The 24,072-nt window shown below is 42.0% G+C and overlaps 1 protein-coding gene across 1 annotated transcript; it reads left to right on the forward strand.

The window, feature by feature from the left end:
- Window positions 1-249: 249 nt before the first annotated feature.
- On the forward strand, window positions 250-18,144 carry TNFRSF11B (TNF receptor superfamily member 11b). The gene is made up of 5 exons (XM_054818239.1): window positions 250-558; window positions 11,184-11,553; window positions 15,127-15,321; window positions 15,634-15,858; window positions 17,010-18,144. Exons 1-5 carry the CDS (start codon window positions 529-531, stop codon window positions 17,396-17,398), a joined length of 1,209 nt encoding a protein of 402 aa, XP_054674214.1. The 5' UTR covers window positions 250-528; the 3' UTR covers window positions 17,399-18,144.
- Window positions 18,145-24,072: the final 5,928 nt, after the last annotated feature.

The following is a 24,072-nucleotide window of genomic DNA, read 5'->3' on the forward strand; positions in this document are numbered from 1 at the left end:
CCCCTGGGGAGCCGAGCCGGCAAGAGCCCTCTTTCTCCCCGGGAAATGGCAGGGCCCCGGGGCTCACCCTCCAGCGGGGATTTTTAACCGTGTCTCCCGTGAGGCTGCGGCGCTGAGGGAGCCGCTGCCGCCTCCCCCCGCAGCTGCTCAGGGGAGAGGAGGGGGGCACAGCCAGACAGCCAGACAGACGGAGCCCAATTAAACCCTCCCCTGGCCAGCCCCTGACACTCCCTCCTGCATTTTCCAGTCTGTGGTTAGCACTCAAACGGTTCCATTAAGTCATCAAGTTTTACAGGTTCCTTAAAAAAAAAAAATGGGGGGGGCGAGAGAGAGTGCGCACGAGAGAAAAGTTTGGTCATGGTAGGGAATGAGTGATCAAAGCTGAGCCAAAGCTTCCTGTTACACCGGGACTATATATATATCGTGTCTTTAATGTTGGGGGATGTAAGCGGGCTGCTAGGAGGCTGGAGCGGGAGCTGACTCTCTGCCTGATTTCCCAGCTCGCTGAGGTTTCTTCCACCGACCACAATGAACAAGTTCCTGTGCTGCACGCTTGTGGTAAGTCTCTTCAGAGAGGTAGATAGGCTTAAAGATGCATTACAGCTTCAGAGATCAGGCTGTAAAGACATACGGCTTTTCTTCTGGGTTTTTTTGTTTTGATTTGATTTTTTTTGTTTGGGTATTTTTGGATTTGGGGTTTTTTTGCCTTCTCTCCGTTTTCTTGGTAAACCCTTTTTATTTCATCACGCCGAGCTTTCCTGGTGAGGTTTGGAGTGCGATGGACACATCCAGCTCCAGGGAGGCAGCAGGGATTTTCATCCCGTTCTTAAGGTAGTGACACGATTTGCTTTTCTTTTGCCTTTTTTCCTATCTTCCTCTCTCCTTTTATAAGACTTCATCATACCGGGCTGACACAAAACACTGTATCTAGGAATGCATTTAGATGCTGTACGCTGGGATGTTTGGTTTTGACTTACAAAAGCGCCATCCATGCCTGTCTCTGTAATCTCTGCTGCAGCGGCACCGGTCAGGATCTCAGATATAGGGCTGGCTTTCTGACCCGGGAAAACCACTGTGAACTCCAGAAAAAAGCACAAGCGTGAGGTGCTTGTTTTGGCTTAGAAAATTCAGCTTCATGTGCAAGAAAATGATGAATTAGTAGCTGTTTCAGTAACTATTACAGAAAAAGTTGTGTTATTAAATCCAGTATAAGCTCCTGCTTTAATAAGTTTTTGTTTACTTGGTGATTTAGCAAGATAGATACTTCCAGATGCAAATTTAGAGATGTTAGCAGTGCAGTAAATCCTTCAAAATGTCATTTAATCCATTTAGCCGTATGGAATTGCATGCGATGTCAGATTAATTAAAACCTGCATACAGACAGATACTGTGTAACATCTATTTGGAGGCTATTCATCTGTTAGATAAGAAAACATTCAAAGAAAACCATTTAAAAATCAGATCCAGAGCAGGCTATTATGCATGCCTACGCAGTAAGTTGTTCCTGGGTTGTTTTGGTGAGTACAGTGGCATTAATGTTGTGGCAGAGCATTAGAACTGAGATCCATTTATTTTGAAAGCTCTTTATAAATGCAACGTGATTTCCAGGATCCGATGAGTAATGCATGTTTATTACTCTCTGTACAACTTTCTGAAAGAGCTTTTTGAGAAACAAACCCAAAGTAATTAATGGTGCAAGGGAAGCAAAAATTGTCAGGCTCGTGGTCAGCAAATGGAAATGCAGGACAACTTTTTCATCTCATGTATGATGTTGTGCCTTCTTTGTCTATATGAAAGCATGCGAAGTTAATCTGGGAATTTCAGCAATGGCCTGTTAGCAGCTTGGCATCTTATCTGTGGCCATCATAAAACAATCACATCAGTATTTTGATTTTGATTAAATGTTATATGCCTGTTTATGTTCTCCCATAAAGTAATAGCGTTCAGTGAAGTTCAGCATAATCCTCTGGCAGATGAGTCTCGGAGCTGAAATACATCAGCGGCAGGAGTACATGCCAGAGAGCTTCATCATTCCACTCTTATTATTATTTAAAAACAATTTATTTAAAGTTATTGTGAAATTTAAGTACTGTCAGATGTGCTAGAGCTCAGAAAAGTAGATTTAGTACCTTTTCTATAAGAACTCTTCTAGGAGGCACCACAGCAGTTCAAAGTTGTATGTATTTGGCTTACATACCTTAAACATAGTTTGGAGACACCATACCTAAAAAAGACTCTTTGGACATGATGTACTTTTCAGCCTTGGCCTCTTTGCTAAGGTTTCAGAAAGGGGACCTGCTGTGGTGGTGCACGCATGTGTGTGTTGTTTGCTGGAACACTAAAACTGCTTACAAACAGACAAGCATTATGAAATCAGACTGAATTGAAAGAAATTCCCCAGAGCTGGATCTCGTTACTTGTCACGTAACTATCTTGACCCTTAAAGTTGACCTTTCTCTATTTTGGATCTCTGGGCGCATGTGACATGCTTTTTCTGGCCTGCCTGTTGGGTTTGCTGTGTGTAGGCAGCAGTGGCTTTGCAGCCCGCGGGGGTAGGAGTTATCTTTCTGTCTGACTTTCTCTCTGTCTGTCTGCATGTGTGTTGGTTAAAAATAAAACACCAAGGTTACCAGAAGAATTTTTAAAAGACATTGTCACAATTTAAATAACACCCACTGTTCAAATCTCATGTAAACTTTAATTTTGTTCCTTCTGTATTTAACTTTTATGCTAGTAGATTTACTACTCCGATGGTCTTCCTGGAGAAAAACACCTGTTTGCACGTAATAGTGGACATACTGTTCCTCTAGCTAGATGGTCGGTTGTTAGTACTTCTGTTCAGTGCAAAGGCAGTCTGTAGTCTTGGTGGCAACATCCCAGGTTTGGGTTATCTCTAAATCTTGCTGTCACTCTGGTCAATAATGTTCCAAAATATGAATTATGGATAAGACACATCTTTCAGGGAGTAGCTGGTTAGTCTTTTCTGCTTTCTTCTTCCACAAGCTTGCAGGCAAATGTAACTTGTATTAATGAAGACTTTCAATTTAGCACTTCTTTGATAAAATGCAAAACTGCTCCTCAGTTGAATGTCGTTTTCCTACCACTGAAAATGAAACAATATTTTAGACCCCTAAATTGCTTTGTGAATCCTAAATTGCTTTGTGAGTGGCAACTAATTGTGCCTCACAAAGTCTCTAAAAGACTTGAATTGTTGACGTACTGTTTTACTGACAGAGAAATGTAGACAGCGGTTCATATCCTCCATTTTGAATACAGGTGGCTCAGGATAGCCACCCAGTTATATTCATTCTATAAAAGAGCAGCCTCCACTTTACAAAGCCTCTTCCGTACAAAAGTAGGTCCTGTTACATCCAAAGTGAGTGGGTTGCATTAAAGCAGTTGGCAGAATGGTGCAACAGGTTTATAAGCTAAACTCAAACCAGTGAAAACGACTCCACTTTAGCCTTCGTTGTGTTCGTGACGCTCAGCTGTGGGCTGCCGAAAGGTCCTTCGTCTGGGCTGTGCACTAGGTGAGCCTGCAGCGACTCAGGAGGTAAGCCCTTCTGCATGGCTGTCAGCCCAAAGAGGTTAAATTTGGTGATTGCACGCGGCCGCCCAGAACAGCAAGGGATTTGAGTATCTCCCAGATGGATGGGAGTCATTTCTCTCTAAATGACAAATATTTTACAATGGTTAGTTGTGATAGACAGCCATGGATCTCAGACAGCATGATGCTGTCATGTACTGAATCTAGAGATACTGTTTTGATTTGATAAGCTATTGATTGGGAGGACCTCTTTAGTATCCTTCAGTGCTGTATTTTGCCACTGAGATTCCTTTGAGGTCTGTGCGTGATTTCAGTGAGGCATTCTGCCTGAGGGCTGAGGGTAAGTGAAGGCCTCTTGCTTTAGCTTCGTCCAAATAGTTTGTGTAGAAAGCAAAGTAGGAGAGTTGTGAGGTTTTACTTTGAACCCAATGCAAACACTAGGAGCAATCTGACAGATGCCTTGAACGATTATTTATCACGCAGGAAAATATGCTTCAGAATAGTTGTGGAATGCAAAACAGAAACAGATTTATCTTTCTCAGCAAATTAAACATTCTCCTTTGGTCTACAACCCAAAACCACAAAGCCAAGCTATATAATAATATTTTCATATGCTGAAAAGCCACTTTCTTTTCTCTCACAAAGCAGTGATTTAAGGGGATGATGCTTGAAGGATTTTTGCTTTATGTGCTTTGTCTTCTAGTTCATTTTAATTCAACAAGAAAAAGCAAGCGGCTCTTTGCCTTACATTTAAAGATGAAAGAAAAGGGCGTGTATTTTTTTCATGCCCAAGATCTGAAATGAAATTTTACAATCACATTATTTCTCTTTCAAAAGCATCTTCTAAGGGCTCAAATAAATGGACTGCACAGGCCTTTTATGTTAGCATTGATTGTTCTGTGTATGCTGATGGTATAGAAAAGTATAGCTTTAGGCCTAATGTGTTGAGTGACACAAGCAAAGAATTGCTTTTTAACCTTGGGTAACTCATTTTGAATAAGTTCTCAATATTTACTTGCATGACACCAACTTACACTAGACTTACATTTCGGTATTTAGAGTTCATCTCAACTCCTCGCATGGAGATGTCCATCCTGAGAGGTACCCAAGATGTGGCCTAGGGAGATGGCGGAGGGCTGAGTTTTTCAGTCCTTTCAGAACTGAGCCCATGACACTACAGGTGAATTTTGCCCAATAAGTTGATAGATGTAGCTAATGATACTAGGGTTTGTTTTGTTTTAGTAATTATTTTGTTACTGATAGCATTTCATATTCATGGGGGAAAAAAAACCCCAACACCCTAACACATCTTGGGGCCTACAGGAAAGCTGGTGAGGAACTGTTTATCAGGGAGTGTGGTGACAGGACAAGGCGTAATGGGTTCAAGCTGAAGGAGGGTCGATTTAGATTAGATGTTAGAAAGAAATTCTTTACTGTGAGGGTGGTGAGGTGCTGGAACAGGTTGCCCAAAGAGGTTGTGGATGCCCCATCCGTGGAGGTGTTTAAGACCAGGTTGGATGGGACTTTGGGCAACATGGTCTAGTGGAGGGTGTCCCTGCCCGCAGCAGGGGGGTTGGAACTAGATGATCTTTAAGGTCCCTTCCAACCCAAACCATTCTGTGATTCTATGATTCTATGAAAACATTTGGGATTGTTTTTTTAAATTAACCCTTGTATTTCAGTACCCCTAAGAAACCCCTTTGCAGTTGAGTGTACTCTGAATCATAGCAAGAGTTAATTTGTTGAGAAGAACAAGATATTGAGTATCACTGGTATCCATTGGTGTTGGGATATAGAGGCTGTGCTTAGGCTTTGAAACTGAAAGAAACTGCCTAGATCTTTTCAGTATGTTCCTCAGCTCTTCCAGGAAACCAAATGGTGTATTTGCTTTCAGAAATGCATTGGGAGCTATATTTAAACTACTTGGGTTTCTTGCACCTGCTTCTCAGCAAAAGGCTGTTCCCAAACTTCCTCTGATGAGAGAATCCCCTTTTCATTTGCCAGTGTTATCCTTTAATGGAGAAAGTTGTCTCTGTCTGTGTTCACTGTCTATCTGTGCTGAATCTATAGGTACTGTTTTGAATTGCCAAGATACTGAATAAGTCAAGATCCCCTTCAATATGAGGCTCTCCATATCCTCATCTTTCTCAGTACTTCTGGGCTGAAATAACCTTTCCTAAACAAGGATGAACGGAATTTTATGCAGTCTTCTGAATGACAAATCCATAACTTGGCCAAGTGTAGTACTGGTAGACTCCAGCTTTGGTTTCTTACGCACTAGAGGGTGAACATGCTCATTGCCTCTACTTCTGATTCCAGTAAACTGAAGCCAGATTTCTAGTTTCTTCCTTCTTTCAAACTGGAACATGCCACCTTCTCTAGCAAGTGCAAAGCAGACCAGTGCCAGCAGAATTAGGGAGAAATCCTGTTTTCTGTGAATCATAGAATCCTAGAATGGTTTGGGTTGGAAGGGACCTTAAAGATCATCTAATTCCAACCCCCCTGCTGCGGGCAGGGACACCCTCCACTAGACCACGTTGCCCAAAGCCCCATCCAGCCTGGTCTTAAACACCTCCACGGATGGGGCATCCACAACCTCTCTGGGCAACCTGTGCCAGCACCTCACCACCCTCACAGTAAAGAATTTCTTTCTAACATCTAATCTAAATCGACCCTCCTTCAGCTTAAACCCATTACCCCTTGTCCTGTCACTACACTCCCTGATAAACAGTCCCTCACCACCTTTCCTGTAGGCCCCTTCAGGTACTGGAAGGCCACAATTAGATCTCCCCGGAGCCTTCTCTTCTCCAGGCTGAACAATCCCAACTCCCTCAGCCTGTCCTCATAGGAGAGGTGCTCCAGCCCTCTGATCATCTTCGTGGCCCTCCTCTGGACTCACTCCAACAGCTCCATGTCTCTCCTGTACTGGGGCCCCCAGAGCTGGATGCAGTACTCCAGGTGGGGTCTCAGCAGAGCAGAGTAGAGGGGCAGGATCACCTCCCTCGACCTGCTGGGCACACCTCTTTTGATGCAGCCCAGGCCACGGTTGGCTTTCTGGGCTGCAAGCGCACACTGTCGGCTCATGTTGAGCTTCCCATCAATCAATACCCCCAAGTCCTTCTCTTTGGGGCTGCTTTCAATCCATTCCTCGCCCAGCCTATAGTTGTGCTTGGGATTGCGCCGACCCATGTGCAGGACCTTGCACTTGGCCTTGTTGAACTTCATGCGGTTCACACGGGCCCACCTCTCCAGCCTGTCAAGGTCCCTCTGGATGGCAGAGGGAAGCTTTGAGAAAGACCAATGTTCAGAACTAGTAAGTTCTGATCACGGCATTTTCATGTGCTCAAATAGTGCTATTTCTTACAGCAGAGATTAAGATGTTTACTACATTGCTTACCTTTAAGTATGGGCATTCAGGTCAATCAGAGGTTTTATATGACTGAGAATTTGCTAGCAAGTTGGTCCTAGCATGGCTTAGGAGGAGAAATGTCAGGAATGACACAAAATGCATTGAATTAGCATTTTAATTTAATTCAGGAACATGAAGGGCCTCTCCTGATCATCCTTATTTACTGTATTTTAGTTTGCACATCAGAGCAGACTTGGAGTGCACAAAGTGGATTTACAAAAGTAAACTGGATTGATGAAAGTAAATCCAGAGATGGACTCCAGAGACACACCAGATGCGCTCTAACTGCTAATGCATGCTCAGTCCATGAGAGCAGACTGAAGTTAGTCCAGAATAACTCCCTGAATCATACTTAACGTGGATGTCAGGTGCTCAGCGCCATCTGTTTTGCTCTACCAATCTGCTGTAACAGGTGACCCAACTTGCTAATGTAAGCACAAATTCAATGTGTCTTAGGCCAGTAGAAAGAACAATTTAGTGACGTTCCCCTCTAGCTTATTCTGTGAGCTCAGGGACAAAAAAAGTCTTTTCATTCTGTTCGTGTCAAGTTGCTGCAGTAAAACTAGTAAAAATGATACTTAATTACCTTCCACCATTTTTCCTACATTTTTGCAAAACTTCTGAAAAATGGATTGCATCTACTTTAGCACTTGATGTGGGTTCAAGGACGACTTCTGATTTTCAGGTTGCATATTAATATTCAGAATACTCATGTGTGCTAGGTGTTTTCAGTCTGCATCGAAGACAATCTTGCTAATCTATTCTCGTAAGTATTATTAAGGGACCTACAGTAGTCTTAGGAAGAAGTGTGGTATTGGGGATTGGAGTCTAGAAATGTACTTAACAACATCCTAATGGCTGTACTGGGTCTAAGAAAAAATTAATCCAGAAAAAAAGCCCTAAAAAGCTTCGTATGCTGTCTGTGGCAGGGGTTGATAACTGATGCATAGAGGAAATTGAAGAAAAAGGCAGAAAAATAGCAGTATTTTTCCAAAATACTCTTCCAGACTGAAACAATTTTTGGTTTGAGATTTCCTTATCAAAAGGTGATGTTTATGTTTAATAGCCCTCTGTTAGAATTTTCCTCCATTACGATGTCCAGTTGCGTTTTGAACTCAGCTCCTGACAATGTCCTGTGGCAATGACTTGCACAGCTCACTGTACTAATAGGATCATAGCATTCAAACAGTAATAGTAATAGTAATCTTGCTCTATGTTGAAAACAACATATAAAATATTACAGTAAAATGCTGAGATATTGATTGCATTTATAGCTTTAGCTTGACTGAAGACTCTTTTCTCATAATTGTTTACTAAATAAGAGTTGGATCCTGCATAGGTATGGCTCAGCCACTGATGGGTGGATTACTGCAGCCACACAGCATGTGCTTCTGGGAAGGAAGGGAAGACAGGTGCTTTTCTTTTTTAAAAACACAAAGAAAAAAACAAATTCAAAGACTGATCATCCTTTTAGGGATACTTATTTATTAATCCTACTATTATGGTTATTGATTATGCTCATGTAGATTAATAGTATTTTGATTGCCATTAATAGTTCATAGCTATTGGTACTTCGAAAGGCAAAACTTTGCATGGTCTCACACATGTGTTGTTCAAGTATTTTTTTGCTCAATTGTTTAAATCGATTCCTCTCGTGTCGAATTATTTTCAATTTTTATTGGCTTGCTTCACATAGCTGTAGGTTCTTCAGGAAGCAAGTGCCTCCATTTTTCCCTACAAAACCCCATGCTCTCCAATTATTGAATTTGAATTATTTCTAATCCTGAATCATCCCCAGCAGCAAAACTTCTCACTTGCCTCATATATGAGTTCCAATGTAAATTGTTGAGTAAGGAAAATAGAGAAGACCTTGTTCTTACTCCTGCATGTTGCAGAGGGGACTTGAGCAGTCTTGAAACGGTCCACCTAACCATTTGGCACCTGAAAATGTGTCACCAAGGGCAGAGGCATGACCCAGAGGAGCAGATTCAGCTGCAGTGGCAGCTGGGGGTTGTTGTGGGTTGTGCATTGCAGAGAAGGACAGCTGGCGTTTGTGCACGAGGACATGCTGCCCGCAAGTCTGGTTGCTATCCCCAATAATTTTCAGTGTCAGATTTTCATCTGTGCTGGGTATTGTCTTGGGTTTCCACAGACATCTGCATGAAATGTGGGTTGATGCTTGCCTCCATAGCATCTGTGCCACATGTGCAGTCTGTTATATTGTGCGAAGGGAATGCGTGGGTCCATGCAAGTCTTGGACTCTGGGGTGCTGTATTATCTGTTACTGAATGAAAACTGTAGAAGAAAACCTGACCACATCAACAATTAATGGTATTAGCAGGACTTCCTTCTTACTAGAGCAATAGCTGTAGATTTACCAAGGGTGGGTGCATTTTTCATCAATGGAAAGCCATTCACTACTAAAAAATGTGCTGCACCCTCTTCTTGAATAGATCGCATGAAATAGATCCAGTCATTTAAGAAAAATGGAGTGGTACACCAAACTTCAATGAGTAATAAGGAATTTCTCACAATGGAAGAGATTGTGCATTGAGACCACAAGAAAAGGTGGGAGCTCCACCTGTAGAAATCACACATCAGACAAGTTACAGGGATTAATAAAGGGTAGCTAGAAGAGGCTGTGGAGAATATCCATGCTGTCTGCAATTCATTCTTCAACTTGTCTAGGTATAGCTGTATAAAAAGTGGATTCATAGACAGGCAGCAGAAGAATGTACTGAAGAATATTTTCTTAAGCAGTAAAAGTTCCTAATTTAGGCACCTAGTATTACTTGGTGCAAGCGCTGTGACTTGTGTTAATACAGATGAATGATTAAATTGTCCTTTCCAAGCTTAATAAGACTATCACTTAAGAAGTGCCATGCTGTGGCAGAAGTGAGGCCCTTAGGTGAAGCCTCTTTAGGAAATGTAGAGTCTGAATGAATAAAAAGTGTTAATTCCACTTACACTTTGGGGACATCTGCATTGGAAAAGAGGAAAATATATTCTTGCAATTGAATTGGCTACTCTATATTGGCTGACTGGGATTAAAATAGCAACAAAGACAAGTCAGCTGGATCTATACTTTGAATGGGTATATAGAAAAAAATCTTCATTCAGAGCCAGTTTACGTCATCTGTATAAGATGTACAAGTTTTAGAAGAGAAGCAGCATGTTGGTCATGCAGTGTTGGGACAGAGCCAGGTTCTCTGGGGAGAGTGAGCTGCTGGTGGACCCCGTGGGGCTCGGGACAGTACGTAGGGACTGAGCCTGAGAGTTGTTTTTTTGGTAGGCTGGTGGAATCACAGAACCAAATTTTCAGTTACAAGACCAAAATGACGTGATACAGAGGTTGTCTCGGCAGAAGGCCAGGGCCATCTCTGATCGCTAGATCCAAAATGGCATCAGCAAAGCAGAACGTTGCAGGAAGCAGAAGGAGTGTAGCGGTCGTGACGTGTGCCAGTGCTGAACCAGGTCCTCACGACGGCCGTAAGCCTGTGGTTTTAGATAGGAAATGAAAGCATTAGCCTGGCTCATGCAGTTAAGTCCTTAATGTACCCTCCATAAACTGCAGCATTCTTTACCTCTGTCGGAAGCTGTGTCTTCATACTTGATGTAGCTGCCACATTTTATCCCCAGCGCTGCTGCATTTCAGTGCAAGATTAAATGGAAGGCATTAAAAAGTAACCTATATTGTTCTAACCATTTGTTGCTGGTAAAAAGAAATACTGTAAGGAATCACCTCTAAAGGTATCTGCGGTAATGGTGCAGTATGCTGGTCAGGTTTGTATGCTCACATACCTTTTCTTTTGCATCTGAAGAACCTGATAGTTCAGAACACAGGAGTGCAGGATCCCCACCTTGCTGTGCACTGAGCGTGGTGCCGATGAAACTAACAGGCCAGGTTCTCTGGTGCCAGGCGGTAAAAGATCATTGCCCAGTGATATTAAAAGGGTGTAAATGGGAGAACAGGATCTACATCTCTGGAGGAACAAGGAAGTACTTACATTGGGAAGATTTGCTGGATAAGATCCTAAAATGTTCCCATTCTAAGACAGACATGGGAGAGTCTGGAAGCTGGCTAATATTTTATAAATTTCTAACTCAAACATCTTTTTGAAGCTAGCAACATGATCAGACTCATAAACTCATTTAAATTTAGGCTTCTTTGTGACCACGGTGCTTCCCAGAACTGAAGCGAGTGATGTTTTATTTTCCCGTTGCTAGCTCTTGGACGTTTCTGTGAAGTGGACCATCCAGGACGACTCTCCCCCCAAGTATCCCCATTACAGCCCAGGGACATCTCGCCAACTGCTGTGTGACCAGTGCCCTCCTGGGAGCTACGTAAAGCAGCACTGTACAGCCACCAGCCCGACGCAGTGTGCCCCGTGTCCGGATCAGTACTACGCCGAAGAGTGGAACAGCAACGATGAGTGCCAGTACTGCAACGCCGTTTGCAAAGAGCTGCAGTACGTCAAGCAGGAGTGCACCAGCACGCAGAACCGCGTCTGTGAGTGCATTGCAGGCAGATACCTGGAGCTCGAGTTTTGTTTAAAGCACACAGAGTGTCCTCCTGGATTCGGCGTTGCACAGCCAGGTATGTACTGCTTTTTGATACGCACAGGCTTAATTAGAGCTCTACAGCATGTCAACAGCTCATGGCAGTTACAAGATTAGGAAGGAGGCTCGTCCAGATGAAATTACAGGACAGTAAATTGTAAAGGCAATTGAACCTGTTCCTAGTCTGCATTGTTTGGACTGTAGCCAAAGAAACATTTCTCAGTGGAATACCCTGCTCCTACTGTAATATATAACTTAATGGCAGTAGCAAATGTAGCAAATTGCACTCTAATGAGAAACATGATGGATTGCCTCTTTTAAAGGAACATTATCTGGAATGTAGTATTTGTGTGTGTGATAAATAATAATGTTTTTCATTTTGAAATCTGCTGTTTCAAGCAACTGTGTATCTTGACAAACACCAGGAGCACTACGTGTTTGACACCAAGTGTATAATTATAACAATATTAATATAGCTCTAGCATCACAGCAATGTGTGGTAATAATTAATGAACAGCATCCTAAGTGGAAACCGTTACTATTATCAAACAAACAACTGTTTCTTTGTCAGGCAGGCTGGCATTGTGCTGTATGTCTGGTGGGGATACAGAGCCAAGCAGCACTTTTCAGCGGAGTGTATTCTTCATTTAAGACAACGTAAATTGTTAAACCAATAATAAGTTCTTCTCTCAAAACAAAATACATCATTTATCATTTGGCAAATGTCACAGCCCAGTTTAGCTCCAGTATTTAATACAGCCTGAAAGAATTGTAAACTGTCATTGTACCGGAGATTGATAACTGAAGAAGGGAATACAGAAAATCAAAGCGTCTCAGACACGAACCTGTAGGCAACCAGTCTCCAGACTACAGAATTACTTCCCTAGGAATTACGTATATACAGTGAGAAACAGTAGGGCTGGCCCATACATTTTAGAGCTATACTGAATGACAGGTTGTGAGTCCTGTCTTGGGTTATGAACATCTCATTGGAGAACAACTTTGACATAAGGAGTAATGTCCCTGCTGTTGCTGCTCGCTAGTCCCTGAGTAATTGGTTAACTAAGCATTACCCCGATGCCCTTGCCACTGTTAAGCATTTCCACTGGCAGCTACCGTATTTCCATATTATAAACCATCATTAACCTAAATCATTATACCCAGGGGCTTGGGTTAATGAGTTTCCACTGTACCTCGGCAGTGAGTCAAAAGGGGCCAGAAACAAAGTTCTCAGAAAGACCGTTTGGGAGACGAACAAAGAAGTATAAATTCTCTGAGCAACCAGCCTGCTGCATCCCTGTGAGCACCGTGAAACCTTGGCAGACAAATATGAATCCCTCAGTTCAAAACGAAACAAAGTTTGGAACAGGATAAATTGTCGAATCGTGTAATTTATTGGAAAGTTGGTTTCCAAAAGCCCATCAGAATGAACCAGCTAAACCCAAGCAGACCTCAAACAAGGAATGAAAACATTGTAAAAATAATTGCATCCCCCTGTGTCAATAGTCAGTTTTTGAGGTGAGGCATCGACTAAGAATTTAATAAGCATGGACCACACTGTGATCCTGGTTTCTGCCATATGATATCCTTGAACTTTGTGACAAAGTAAATTCAGGTGAAATAGAACCTAAAGTATAGAAAAATATGCTTCCACTGCCACACAGGGAGATGGTGTGGTCCAGTGTCTCATTCAAAGCTTAAAGCATTAGAAATCTTTTTCCCCACTGCCGGTCACTCATGATTACGTTGAGCAGATCACTTTACTTTGGAAGTCCCCTTTTGTGAGTGTAGATTAAGGTTTTGCTCCTTTTGGCGGTGGTCGGCCCCGTACACGGCAGATGTTGGCAGCAACGCGCTGGGGAGGCAGCGCTGCTGCGAGGCAGCACTATCTCTCCGGCGGCGGCTGCCGTTCCCTGGGGAGAATGGGGGATTCCAGGTGAATTGGAGGGAGCGGCGGAAGGGCGGCCGGGCTGCGGCCGTTTGTGCCCTGAATGAGAGCAGCCAGATAAGCAGCGAAGAAGAAGCTGGCAAAAAGCTGGAAGGTGACTTTTTGCTCAACCCTGAGAACCTTGATGGATTACCCGGTTTATTTCCCTCTCGTGCCGCGAAGGTTATACGGGAAGCTCTAGAGCAGAACAACACACCGTTTGCAGGGACTCTCCTTTCTTCCCCTTCCTCGCTGCCAGAACACAACAGCAGCATGTCTGTAGCAGGGAAATTTGCTAAAAATTCAGACTTCTCAGCAAAGTTAATTGCTGCCTGCTCAGGTGCAGGTGCCGGCTGCAGTTTCGTACAGCCCAGAACTGCACAGGAAAACCCAAGGGCAGATGCTGCTGTGGCAGGTTGGGGGCTGGCTGTGGAAAGCAGAGCATTTTTGGGAATTTGGCAATATACAGGGTCTCTAATTTTTTCAGGTGCACAACTAAAAATTTCTCTTTCATTTTCACTTGTTGTCTGATGAAAGAAGTGCTAGGTCAGGTGTATGCAAGTATTCTTATTTCACAGCTGGTTGAAAACTGGAGATACGTACTCTTTTTCTCTAAGGAAATGCCCCGAATAAAAAAAAAATTACTTAAAAGCTAGCATTAAAATAAGTATCCACATGTAAATACTTCCAAAATACACTAGATGGAGGCATTTTCTTATTCAAATATAGTTTCCAATTATTTCCAAAGAATTTTAAGCATGTGCTTAAGTTCATGTTCAATAGTACAACATTAAATATTAGACTTTAAGCACTTGCTTAAATATTGGCTGAATAAAGATGAATTAAGAGTGAATACAGAGCATTTATTGGTGCTGTTATTTTCCTGCCACTGGTGGTTAGACTGTTTGCATTGTTTCAGATTTCATGCATTAATTTTCTTCCTCTTTGTCAATGTGATAGAACCATATATTGTTATTCTATTGTTGTACCATATATTTGATTCTGAAGTAAAACTATGGCTTACAAAAGTAAAACACCAAGCAAAACATGTATGTATATTAAATATTTTCACTATATTGGATGATCTACTTTCTTTGCTTTAAATAATATTTTATTCAAGCTCAGAAAAAAGTTCAAAAATGTTACTGAAATGCTATTTTCCTGTATAATTTAATATTTGAGCAGGGAAAGTACTTTTCAGAAGGCATTTAGTTGATATTTAGTTGGGTTATATTTTTAGCTAAAACTAAAGTAAGCCTTTCAAGTGAGGTTCTGTGCGGATATTACAGAAAACACTTTAGAGGAGTTTCTTGTGCCATTTAATTATTTTATGGAATATTCGTACAGTTGAAGGATGAAGTTCAGACATCATGTAATGTCTGAACAGACTCAAGTAATTATTGATATAAAGATATTAATTTACTGTATTACTGATTTAATCAGTAATTACTGATTTTAAAGTTGGTAACAAGTGTACGTAAGAGTACAATTTACTCAGTGCAGCAGGAGCATCATTCTCTTAAAGAATCTATTTTTGTTTTTAAAAATTAAAGTGGGGGTTTTTTTTCCCTAAATGTGATTTCTTCAGGAATATTTTCGTTTATTTTTGCATTCTTGTGTTGGGTTTTTTTTTCACAGTTGAGGCTACATGTAATTGGAGGCGCTATTTTCCTGTTTCCACAGGTACTCCTGAGAGTGACACTGTATGTAAGAGATGTCCAGAAGGATTTTTCTCAAATGAAACATCATCCAAAGCAGCCTGTGTAAAGCACACGAACTGTAGCGCACTGGGTTTCAAAATAGCATTGAAGGGAAATGCAGTTCGTGACAACGTCTGTCAGGAAAATACAGATACGGCACCTCAGAAATGCGGAATAGGTATGTATCACATTAAGGAAGAGTGTTCTGAAAAGATACATTCATTTTAATTATAATTAAATGTATCAGCATTTATGAGAAAAATACCTAGCTTGTTAGCCATTTGCCTGCTCTGGTGATGGCCGTAGTAGAGTTTTAATTACTGTAGGTCAGACCAAATGGAACTCAAGCACAGAAAGCAACAGCAGTATAAAGACCACTTCTTTGTTTTTTAAACATTTTTTCTTATCGTCCTTGCTGCTTGCTCTTTTTTCAGAGACAAGCAGGGTAACAGGGATCAGAACAATTGACATCTTCTTCTTCTCATTTCAGATGTAACCCTGTGCGAGGAGGCTTTCTTCAGGTTTGCTGTTCCTACTCATCTCACACCTAACTGGCTGAACATACTAGCAGACAGTTTGCCTGGGACAAAGGTTAGCACAGAAAATATCGAGAGGATTAAACAAAGGCACAGTACTCAAGAGCAGACCTTCCAGCTTATGAACTCATGGAAGCAGCAAAACAAAGAACAGGATATGGTCAAGAAGATTATTCAAGGTACCTTGTTTTGATAGCACATATATTAAAAGCAACCTTCTAAATGGCATTTTAAAAATTGCTTGGGATCAAATACTTCTTGGTAATGTGTTCGGCTCTGAGGAGGACCTGCAGGGCTTGACTGAGATTTATTGATGCAGTAAGCACAGTGAAGTCGAGGGGAAGCAGGAAGAGAATTCAGCTTCTCCCGATCAGTCGAGGACTGAATTCTTCCCAGACTTGTAGCCCCCTTGGGAGCGTGCGTGGTGTCACAGCCAAGAGCCCCTTTTGAGACTGCGCGACGTATGAAGAATTTTGATCAAGTGGGGAAAACGTTTCCCACTGTTCTACCTGAACAGTGGCTGTTGAGGTTAGAGGGAGCTGGATGCCTGCAACTGAGAGTGCAATTTGTTTTCTGTAAAGTGGAGATTGACAGCTCGGACTAGGACATCTATTCACGGAATGGGAACACAAGGGAGTGAGAAATACACAGGCGCGCTTTACCTTCTTTTTCCCTTCCGATACTTATTTGTCATGTCAATTCACTGCTTCCTTTGTGCTGAATCTGCCAAGACAGGTGTCAAAGGTGAAATAGTGCTGCAATGTTAACACCGAGGTTTTTATGAGATGCAGGCCAACTCTTTTCATGTAAGCCACCATCAACAACCGCCACATTCAAACAATCTTTTGTCCAGTCGGAATAGATTTGAAAAATGCTGCAGAAATGGTTTTTTTCTCCCTCTCTTTTTTAATATGTATGCTTATGTCAGACTGTGACGTGTCTAGAATACTTCAAAACCGAAAATGACTATTTTAGCAAAGTTGCCTAGACATTTCTGAAGAAGAAGAGCAATTTTTTCATTCACTGGAACCAAATATTAGGAGTCCTGTCACATAGACAGAACATTTTACAGAAATGGAAACAAGCACATAGCAATAAATACTTGCTAAGTTTGTTTGTAATTTGGGGCTGTTTATATTTGAAAAGTTAATTAAATTCTTAAGTGCCTTTCGTAATTGGAGCCTAAAAAAAAAAGCATTGCTGAGAGGACTATTTGAAATAACATAAAAAAGGGAAGGAATATTCACCTTGAAATCTGCAAGTTTTTTCGTAGGCCATGGTAAAGTTGTAAGCGTTGCACTTACCTCTCCTTTCTTTTCGCTTTCTATAGATATCAATCTTTGCGAAAATAGTGTCTTAAGGCATATTGGCCACCCGAATCTCACCTTTGAACATCTCAACACACTGATGGCAAGCTTACCAGGCAAGAAAGTGGGAAAAGAAGATATTGAGCGCACAATGAAACTATGTCAACCTACAGAGCAAGTTCTGAAGCTTCTCAATCTGTGGAGAATAAAGAATGGCGACCAAGACACCATTAAAGGTTTAATGTATGGACTGAAGCACTTGAAAACATACCACTTTCCAAAACCAACCATCCAAAGTCTGAAGAAGGTGATTAAGTTTCTTCACAGATTTACAATGTATAGATTATACCAGAAACTCCTTTTAGAAATGGTAGGGAACCAAATTAAATCAGTGAAAGTTAGATGTGTCTAATTCAAGATATTTTTCATTCTCCACTGACTATTTTTCCCTAATTACTGCCAGCAGTAATTAAACTGGAACGTTGTTTCCCTACATTATGTCTTACTATTTATAGAAATGCCTGACTGGAATAGCTCTAAGTCTTTTGCAGTGTTTTTGGAAAGGTTTTTTTGGTTTTAATAAAATCACTTTTGTAAAAGCTATTAACCTGTTGATAACACTAAGAGCCTGATTCTGCATTTTTGCACATTCAGAGTTGAAAAGCCCCACTATAGTCACTAAAGGAGAAAAGAATGCTGAACCCGGCTCTACTACAGTATTTGCTATTTATATTCTTCGAGGTATAAACATTTTTGTTGTACATATTTATTAAGTTAAATGGAAATTGTATGAGACTGAATTTTAGAAAGAGAAATGAAAAGCACACTGTATATTTTCTAGTTAAACAGAAATGATCCCATATATTTTTCTGGCAAAATTTTGTAGCATGCTCTAAGAGTTATTAATTTCTTTAAATTTTGTATTTAAAAAAAGTATTATTGCTTAGTTTTATTTGTATAAGTTGTGGTATCTTTTGGTAGGGATGTTTTAATTTATCCAATGATTTTTAACTCAAATACAGGGAAAATGTAGCGTAAGTGACCTGAATATTTAAATATTCTGTGAGGAAGTGAATGTACCATATTTAAGAAGCTGGATTTTTACATATAATTTCATAATCTTATTTTATAAAACAATTAAATTTTTCAATTTACTTTTTGACTGGTGTTTTACTCTTGACTCTGAAGTAGGAACGAATAACAGAGACAGACCATGTGGATTTTGCACCTTATCTTGTGCTTGGCTCTCCCTGTCTGGTGTGGTAGTTAATATGTGAGCCAAGTAAATATTGACCAGCACTGGATTTTCATGGTCACTGTACAGGTGCAAAAGAAGGTAAAAAGTATTTAAGGTTCTGGTTCGGAGGGCCCGGGCGGTTGCGATACTTCTGATTACAACTCCATAGATGCATTTGGCCCAACATCACTCTTGGCCCGGCGTCATTCTTGGAGAGCTCACAACCTTTGCCCTAACCACAGCTTGTAATTTCATGGAGGAAAGATGATGCACAGCCCTGACGGGCTTGGAAAGCCTCACATATTGCCACTATGTTTAAAGGAAGGGAGCACAGAGAGGTCACATAAAAAAAAAAAAAAAAGTAATACTCATTTACCATTGCCCTCAGCCACAGAATGAGGCACCTGCAAAGAGACGGGCCCCCAAAAAAGGGAACAGAGAGTGTGCGAATGCTGTTATCAGAGCCTCACATAATTTTAAGGGCCAGTGATCGTTCACAGTGCAAGCCAAAGGCTTCGGTGCCTGCAAGGAGAGATTGTACTCTTGGTTTTTTTTTCTTTAAAGCACGTGACCATAGCTTGAGTATTCAATATATTCTGTTCCCTTGCGCAAAGGAAGGAAAAGCCATCTGCATTTAGCCTTGTATGGCAAATATTCCTCTATTACAGATGAGAGGATCTTAAGCAAAGAATGAGAAAGAGATCCGTGGAAGATAGGACAGGTGCTCGTCAGAAGTGCTCTCCTTACAGAGAGTACAAATGGGACATATTGCATTAAAATACCGGGGTTTCATTTTTCACTGAATTCTCACATCACTTTTTGTATCAAAAGGAATAAACTCCCTTTTATATTTCACATGCTATATATTAACATCTCATTTATCAGTGTAGCTGAGAAATGGTGCTGAACACACACAAAAAATTCCTAGTTTTGTGTTGATTCATTTGAAATAATTTACATACTTTTACAACAGAAACTGTTTTTACATATAATTAAAAGACTTAAAAGATGATAACAACAGAGTCTCAAATTTGCAAAATAGAGACCAGATGTTTCCATGATTCTGCCAGGTGTGGAGGTTTGGGGTGGTGTTGGTATTAAAACGAGAATAATCATCTTACTGGCAGTGAAACAAAGAGGAATCCCACACATGTCTTAAAAATATTTTCATCCTAATCCTTTCCGCATTAGCTTTGTTTAATACAGCCTGTTAGCATTTGGTAGTATAGTTACAGTATCAAGTAGTAATATAGTTAAAAAATGTATCAGTGGAATCACTTTCACAGAGCTATTGGCTAGGGAAAAACAGAGTTACTTCTTAGTACGTGGTACTGTTTTTAATTTATACATTTATACTTCCATATTCCAACTAATTATATGTAACTCCCTTCGTAAATAACACTAAATGTTTGTGGTCCTTCGTGGATGGCAATACTGAAGAAGGTGCTCAGAGCCAAGAGTATATAGTTTATGCTATAGCTACCGTATGAACGTGCTATACTTCATTACAGTAGAGTATAGCCTTGACTGGATTTCCTGGGAAACCTTAGCATTAAACTATTACCTATGCCTTTTAAAATGGGATTTTTTTCCCCCTAAATATAAGGTTACACCTGTTTAATGAATTATAGCTGATTCAGGTAACCAGGTGCCCATGCTCACTAGACACTTCTCAGCCAGTTTATGCCTCATTTATCAGTTCAGCTTTGCTCAGCTGGAAGGAATCGAACACTTCACATCCTGAGCAGGCGACACGTAAACTGTACTCCCGTCCCCAAAGAGCCTCCAGCCCAAAATAGCCAAGACAAACAAAAGCGAGACCCAGGATAATGAGGGAGAGGGTGAGGCAAACAGAAAGTGGGAGGGTTGCTTGGAAAAAATGTGGGTTTGGGGGTGGTAGTTTGTTTTTCAGGGAAGGATGCAGGAGGAAAGAGGAGGTGTGCGACGGGCAGCAGGTGGGAGAGGGGTCCCCGTGACTGTGCCACGGAGAACGCAGAGGCAGGGGGAAGGAGGAAGATCCGAGGGCTGGGGACAACCGGCCAGAGCTGGGCCTTGGGGGTGACACGGAGGGATGCTGTGGTCAGGGTACCCCGACCTGCCCAGGTAACAGCGCCTGCCCTCCTCCCAGTCTGGCTCTGGACCAGACTCAGGGGAAGGCAAATGTTTTGCCAGCCCCCGGCTAGCCGTGAGGCCACCCCTGCCTTGGGGTGGAAAGGAGGAGAGGGACGGGGAGGAGAGAGGAGTGTGCTGCCTCCGCTGCCTCCACTGCCCCGGGCAGAGGTTGTCCCGCCGTGTTGGCTTCTCCTTTGCTGAGAAAAAGGAAATGCAGTTTCAGTAATACTTGAGGGAAGCGGTGAGATGGGATTTCAGGCAGGTTCTTCAGCTGTCATCTGTCTAGCCATGCTCTCAAAGAGTGGAAACAACCCTCAGTTAACAACAAATACCGTGGGTCTAAAGCAGAACCTTACGATTTCAAAATCTTCTACAGCCCTGTTGTTTAGATCTTTTTTTATACACGCTTGTTCTCTAGTGAGGCAGTCTCCTGGGCCCCAGAAAATACACCATGTTTTGGAGTAGGAGAGAAATTAAAGAAGAAACTAGATATTAAGCTCTTTAATCATCTTTCTTTAACACTATGCACACCACCAAGCACAACAGGTTCCTGGTCCCTGACTATGGCTCATGGGCGCTCTCATAGTAAAATTACTGACCAATAACACAGTCTGCTATAGACTGAATGTTTTAAAATAAAGCCTGATAGTATATAGCTTTTAAAAAGTTTAGAGAGTTGGATAATGAAGGTTCATAGAATTGATTAGGAATGCACACGTTTGTAACCGAACACCACATGCACACACATTTGCACCCACTCACACCATACACCATGAATACAACTTCTACTGGGGGCTTCAACAGGCTGTGGTGACAAATTCAATTAAACAAAACCATTCATCGCCCTCAGACTCCCAGCCTGCCCGTCCTGGTACGGGTCAACATTGCCACCTCCAAGGCAGAGGTATCTGCTTTGCTTGTGAATCACCTTTGAAGTGCCTGAATTTTCAGCCTTGAAGTAATTCAAAACTGTGGCTCAGAAATAAGCAAGTATTTCTGGAAAAAAGAACCAGCAATTTCTGCAGACTATCAGAAACTATTCCATTTTGGACAAAGCGTCAAATATAGGAAATGCTCACCCTTCAAAATATTTCTTTGTTGAAATAATGTGGAGAAGCAAAAAAGAAAAAAAAGATAAAAATAACTTATAAAAAAAAAGAGAGTTTTACATTTTTCTTCCTTCACCTTAATTAGATGGTAGAACCAATATTGGCAATAAGCTCAGTAGTGAGGATGGATAAAAATATCTACAAAGCTAAGGCTGCAGTCGTGTAAGTGGCTATTCTGAGGGGAGTCGAAGGACAAATCTATGGGAAAAGACTTTAAGAATGGACTCAGAATTGCAATACATTGAGTAATTTTATTTTCATATTAGAGTTTTGAACTGAACAATACTTGAGACAAAGTAAAGCAAGTGAACGCAATGTGAACGTAGTTTATTCCACTCATCATCATCCTCATCCCTTGTATTTATGGCAAGTTTGCGTAGGATTCCTCTGTTTGTCTTTTCACATTTAAAAAAAGTTCTTTCATACTACCAGGTTATTTTTTTAAAATCATCCTGACCTTTAGTACCTAGGAGGTTATTTAAAAGGAACCACATGATGAAAGATTGTGGCTTTGGCAATATTTCTTATATGAAGAGGACAGGGCGTGGTTCAATAACGGTGAAGACAGAATTTTCTGGAGAATATTTTTTTCCTTTTTTTCTTTATCTAAGAAGGAAACTCTTCTTCCACTTGTAAATAAATAAATAAACTTTCTGGCAGCTAGAACATATATCATTCTGGATGCGCAGAACTTTCAGCACACAAAACAAGATTTCTGTCTATTGATAGTACCGACGGTGTGGTGCTGGTATTGGGCTTCAGCTCTCCTTCTGGTACTTAAGATGAGTGAAATGATACATCGTAAAGGATGATTAGTCCTACGTAATGCAATGGAAATTCACTGTCAGTATCAGATGGATCAGGTCCTTGTGTTCTTTGAAGGGGAGAGACACAGACGTCCAAGATCAAGGTGTCTAAACACCAGAAGGGTTGCAGGAACCTCTCCTTGCCGCAGTTAGGTAAGACGAACATAGACCCACATTTGCGGGAAGGGTGTCCACACTCAGGAGATGTGTCAATGCTCGAAGAAGGGCGTGTTTTTTGGATTGCAACAAAATAAGCTGAGAGTGGCTGGCAGGCCGGTGAAGCCAGCGGGAAACCGGGCTATTCCGGTCTCCGAGAGGTAGAGAAGAGCAGCTTGGTTTTATGCTGCGTGGGTTGGAAGCCTGCACAGGGATACAAGGAATGGGTAGTTACTGGTGTTGAGAAATGTTTTGAAAGTCTAAGAAGACTGACATGCTGAAACCTCAAGAAGCCAGAGGAATGATGCAGGAAAATTACATTTTGTGCCTCAAAATCAGACTCTCTCTTGAAATAATCACCAAAACCAAGTACTTAGAAAATAAATCTCTACTCTTTGAAAGGAAGAGATTTATTTGGCAGCTAATGACCAAGACCCCATAGCAGTATTTGGGTAGGTTTGTGTTGACAGAGGATGCTCACAGGCAAGTGATGGCAGCACCAAAGCAGTTTGATGCCCAGCTGCAGAAGTTGATGACCCAGTGATGCTTCCAGGCTCTTTCTGTACCCTGCAAGGATTTGGATACTTTAAGCACGAGTATGCCCAGCCCCACCAAGGAAATTGCTGCAAAGATCTGTGTGCTGAAACTGGGTCCCTCCCCACCCCATCACTGGCTTAGACATCTCTGTGAAACATGGTCTCGTAGCCTGACTCTCCCTCATGGTGCAATGCACCCAAGTAATTCCTTCGGGTGCAGACAATTGCTTCACTTTCCTGCCACACCTGGAGATGCTGGTGCCCACCTCTCCTTGCCCAACAGCACATACGGGCAGGGAGGTGGCAACAGGGGTTGACTCCCTCCTCCCCAGCCTCAGGGGCTCCTACCCACCAGCTTCTGGGAAGGGGCCCTGACTCAGTCTGGAGACAGGGCAGGACACACCAGTCTCCAGCTTCCAGCCTGGAACGGGGCCACACCAGCAGCGGAGTGCCTATAAAACAGTCGTAGAAAAATGGGCAGGCAGGGACTGCATTTGCATTAAATAAACATAGAAAAAAGTGCAGGCAGAGGCTGCAGTTGTACAAAACAGGCATAGAAAGAAGTGCCTGCTAGGACAGAAAGTGATGGCCAGGACCCACAGTCTCCTCCCTCCTCTTCCCTGGCCTCTGAGGAAAGCAGCCACATCTGCAGGCTATGAGATGTCCCACCCCACGTAACCCACTGCTCAGGCATGTAGTGCCTGTGCATTAGCTCAGCCTCCAAAAAGAGAGCTGGAGAGCTGTGGCTGCTGACCCCACGGTGAGGATGCAGCTTTCTATCCCTGTAGCCCAAGGAAGGACTTGAGCCATGGGGCTGGTGGGTGTGGAGCAAGCCTGTGCAGGGACAGTGGGTTCATGGGGCGATGTGTGCTCATCCAAAGTGCTTTGCATTTCCAGGACTGCGTTGCTCATCCCCCCATGCACTGCCAGAGGCCATGAGCCTAGTTCCCTCACAGCTGGTGTCTGCACAAATCTGGAGTGGCTCCACAGAAGTCAATGGAAAAAGAAAAACATGTGAAGCAGAAATCTTTTCCCAGAGAGCCTGGGCAGCCAGCAGTGCTTCAGAGGGAGGAAAGATATCCTTCACTCAAGGAGGAGTGCATTCATTTATCAGCCAGAGTAAACAATTG

The sequence above is a fragment of the Grus americana genome, chromosome 2, assembly GCF_028858705.1.
Source record: "Grus americana isolate bGruAme1 chromosome 2, bGruAme1.mat, whole genome shotgun sequence".
NCBI classification, from domain to species: Eukaryota; Metazoa; Chordata; class Aves; order Gruiformes; family Gruidae; genus Grus; species Grus americana.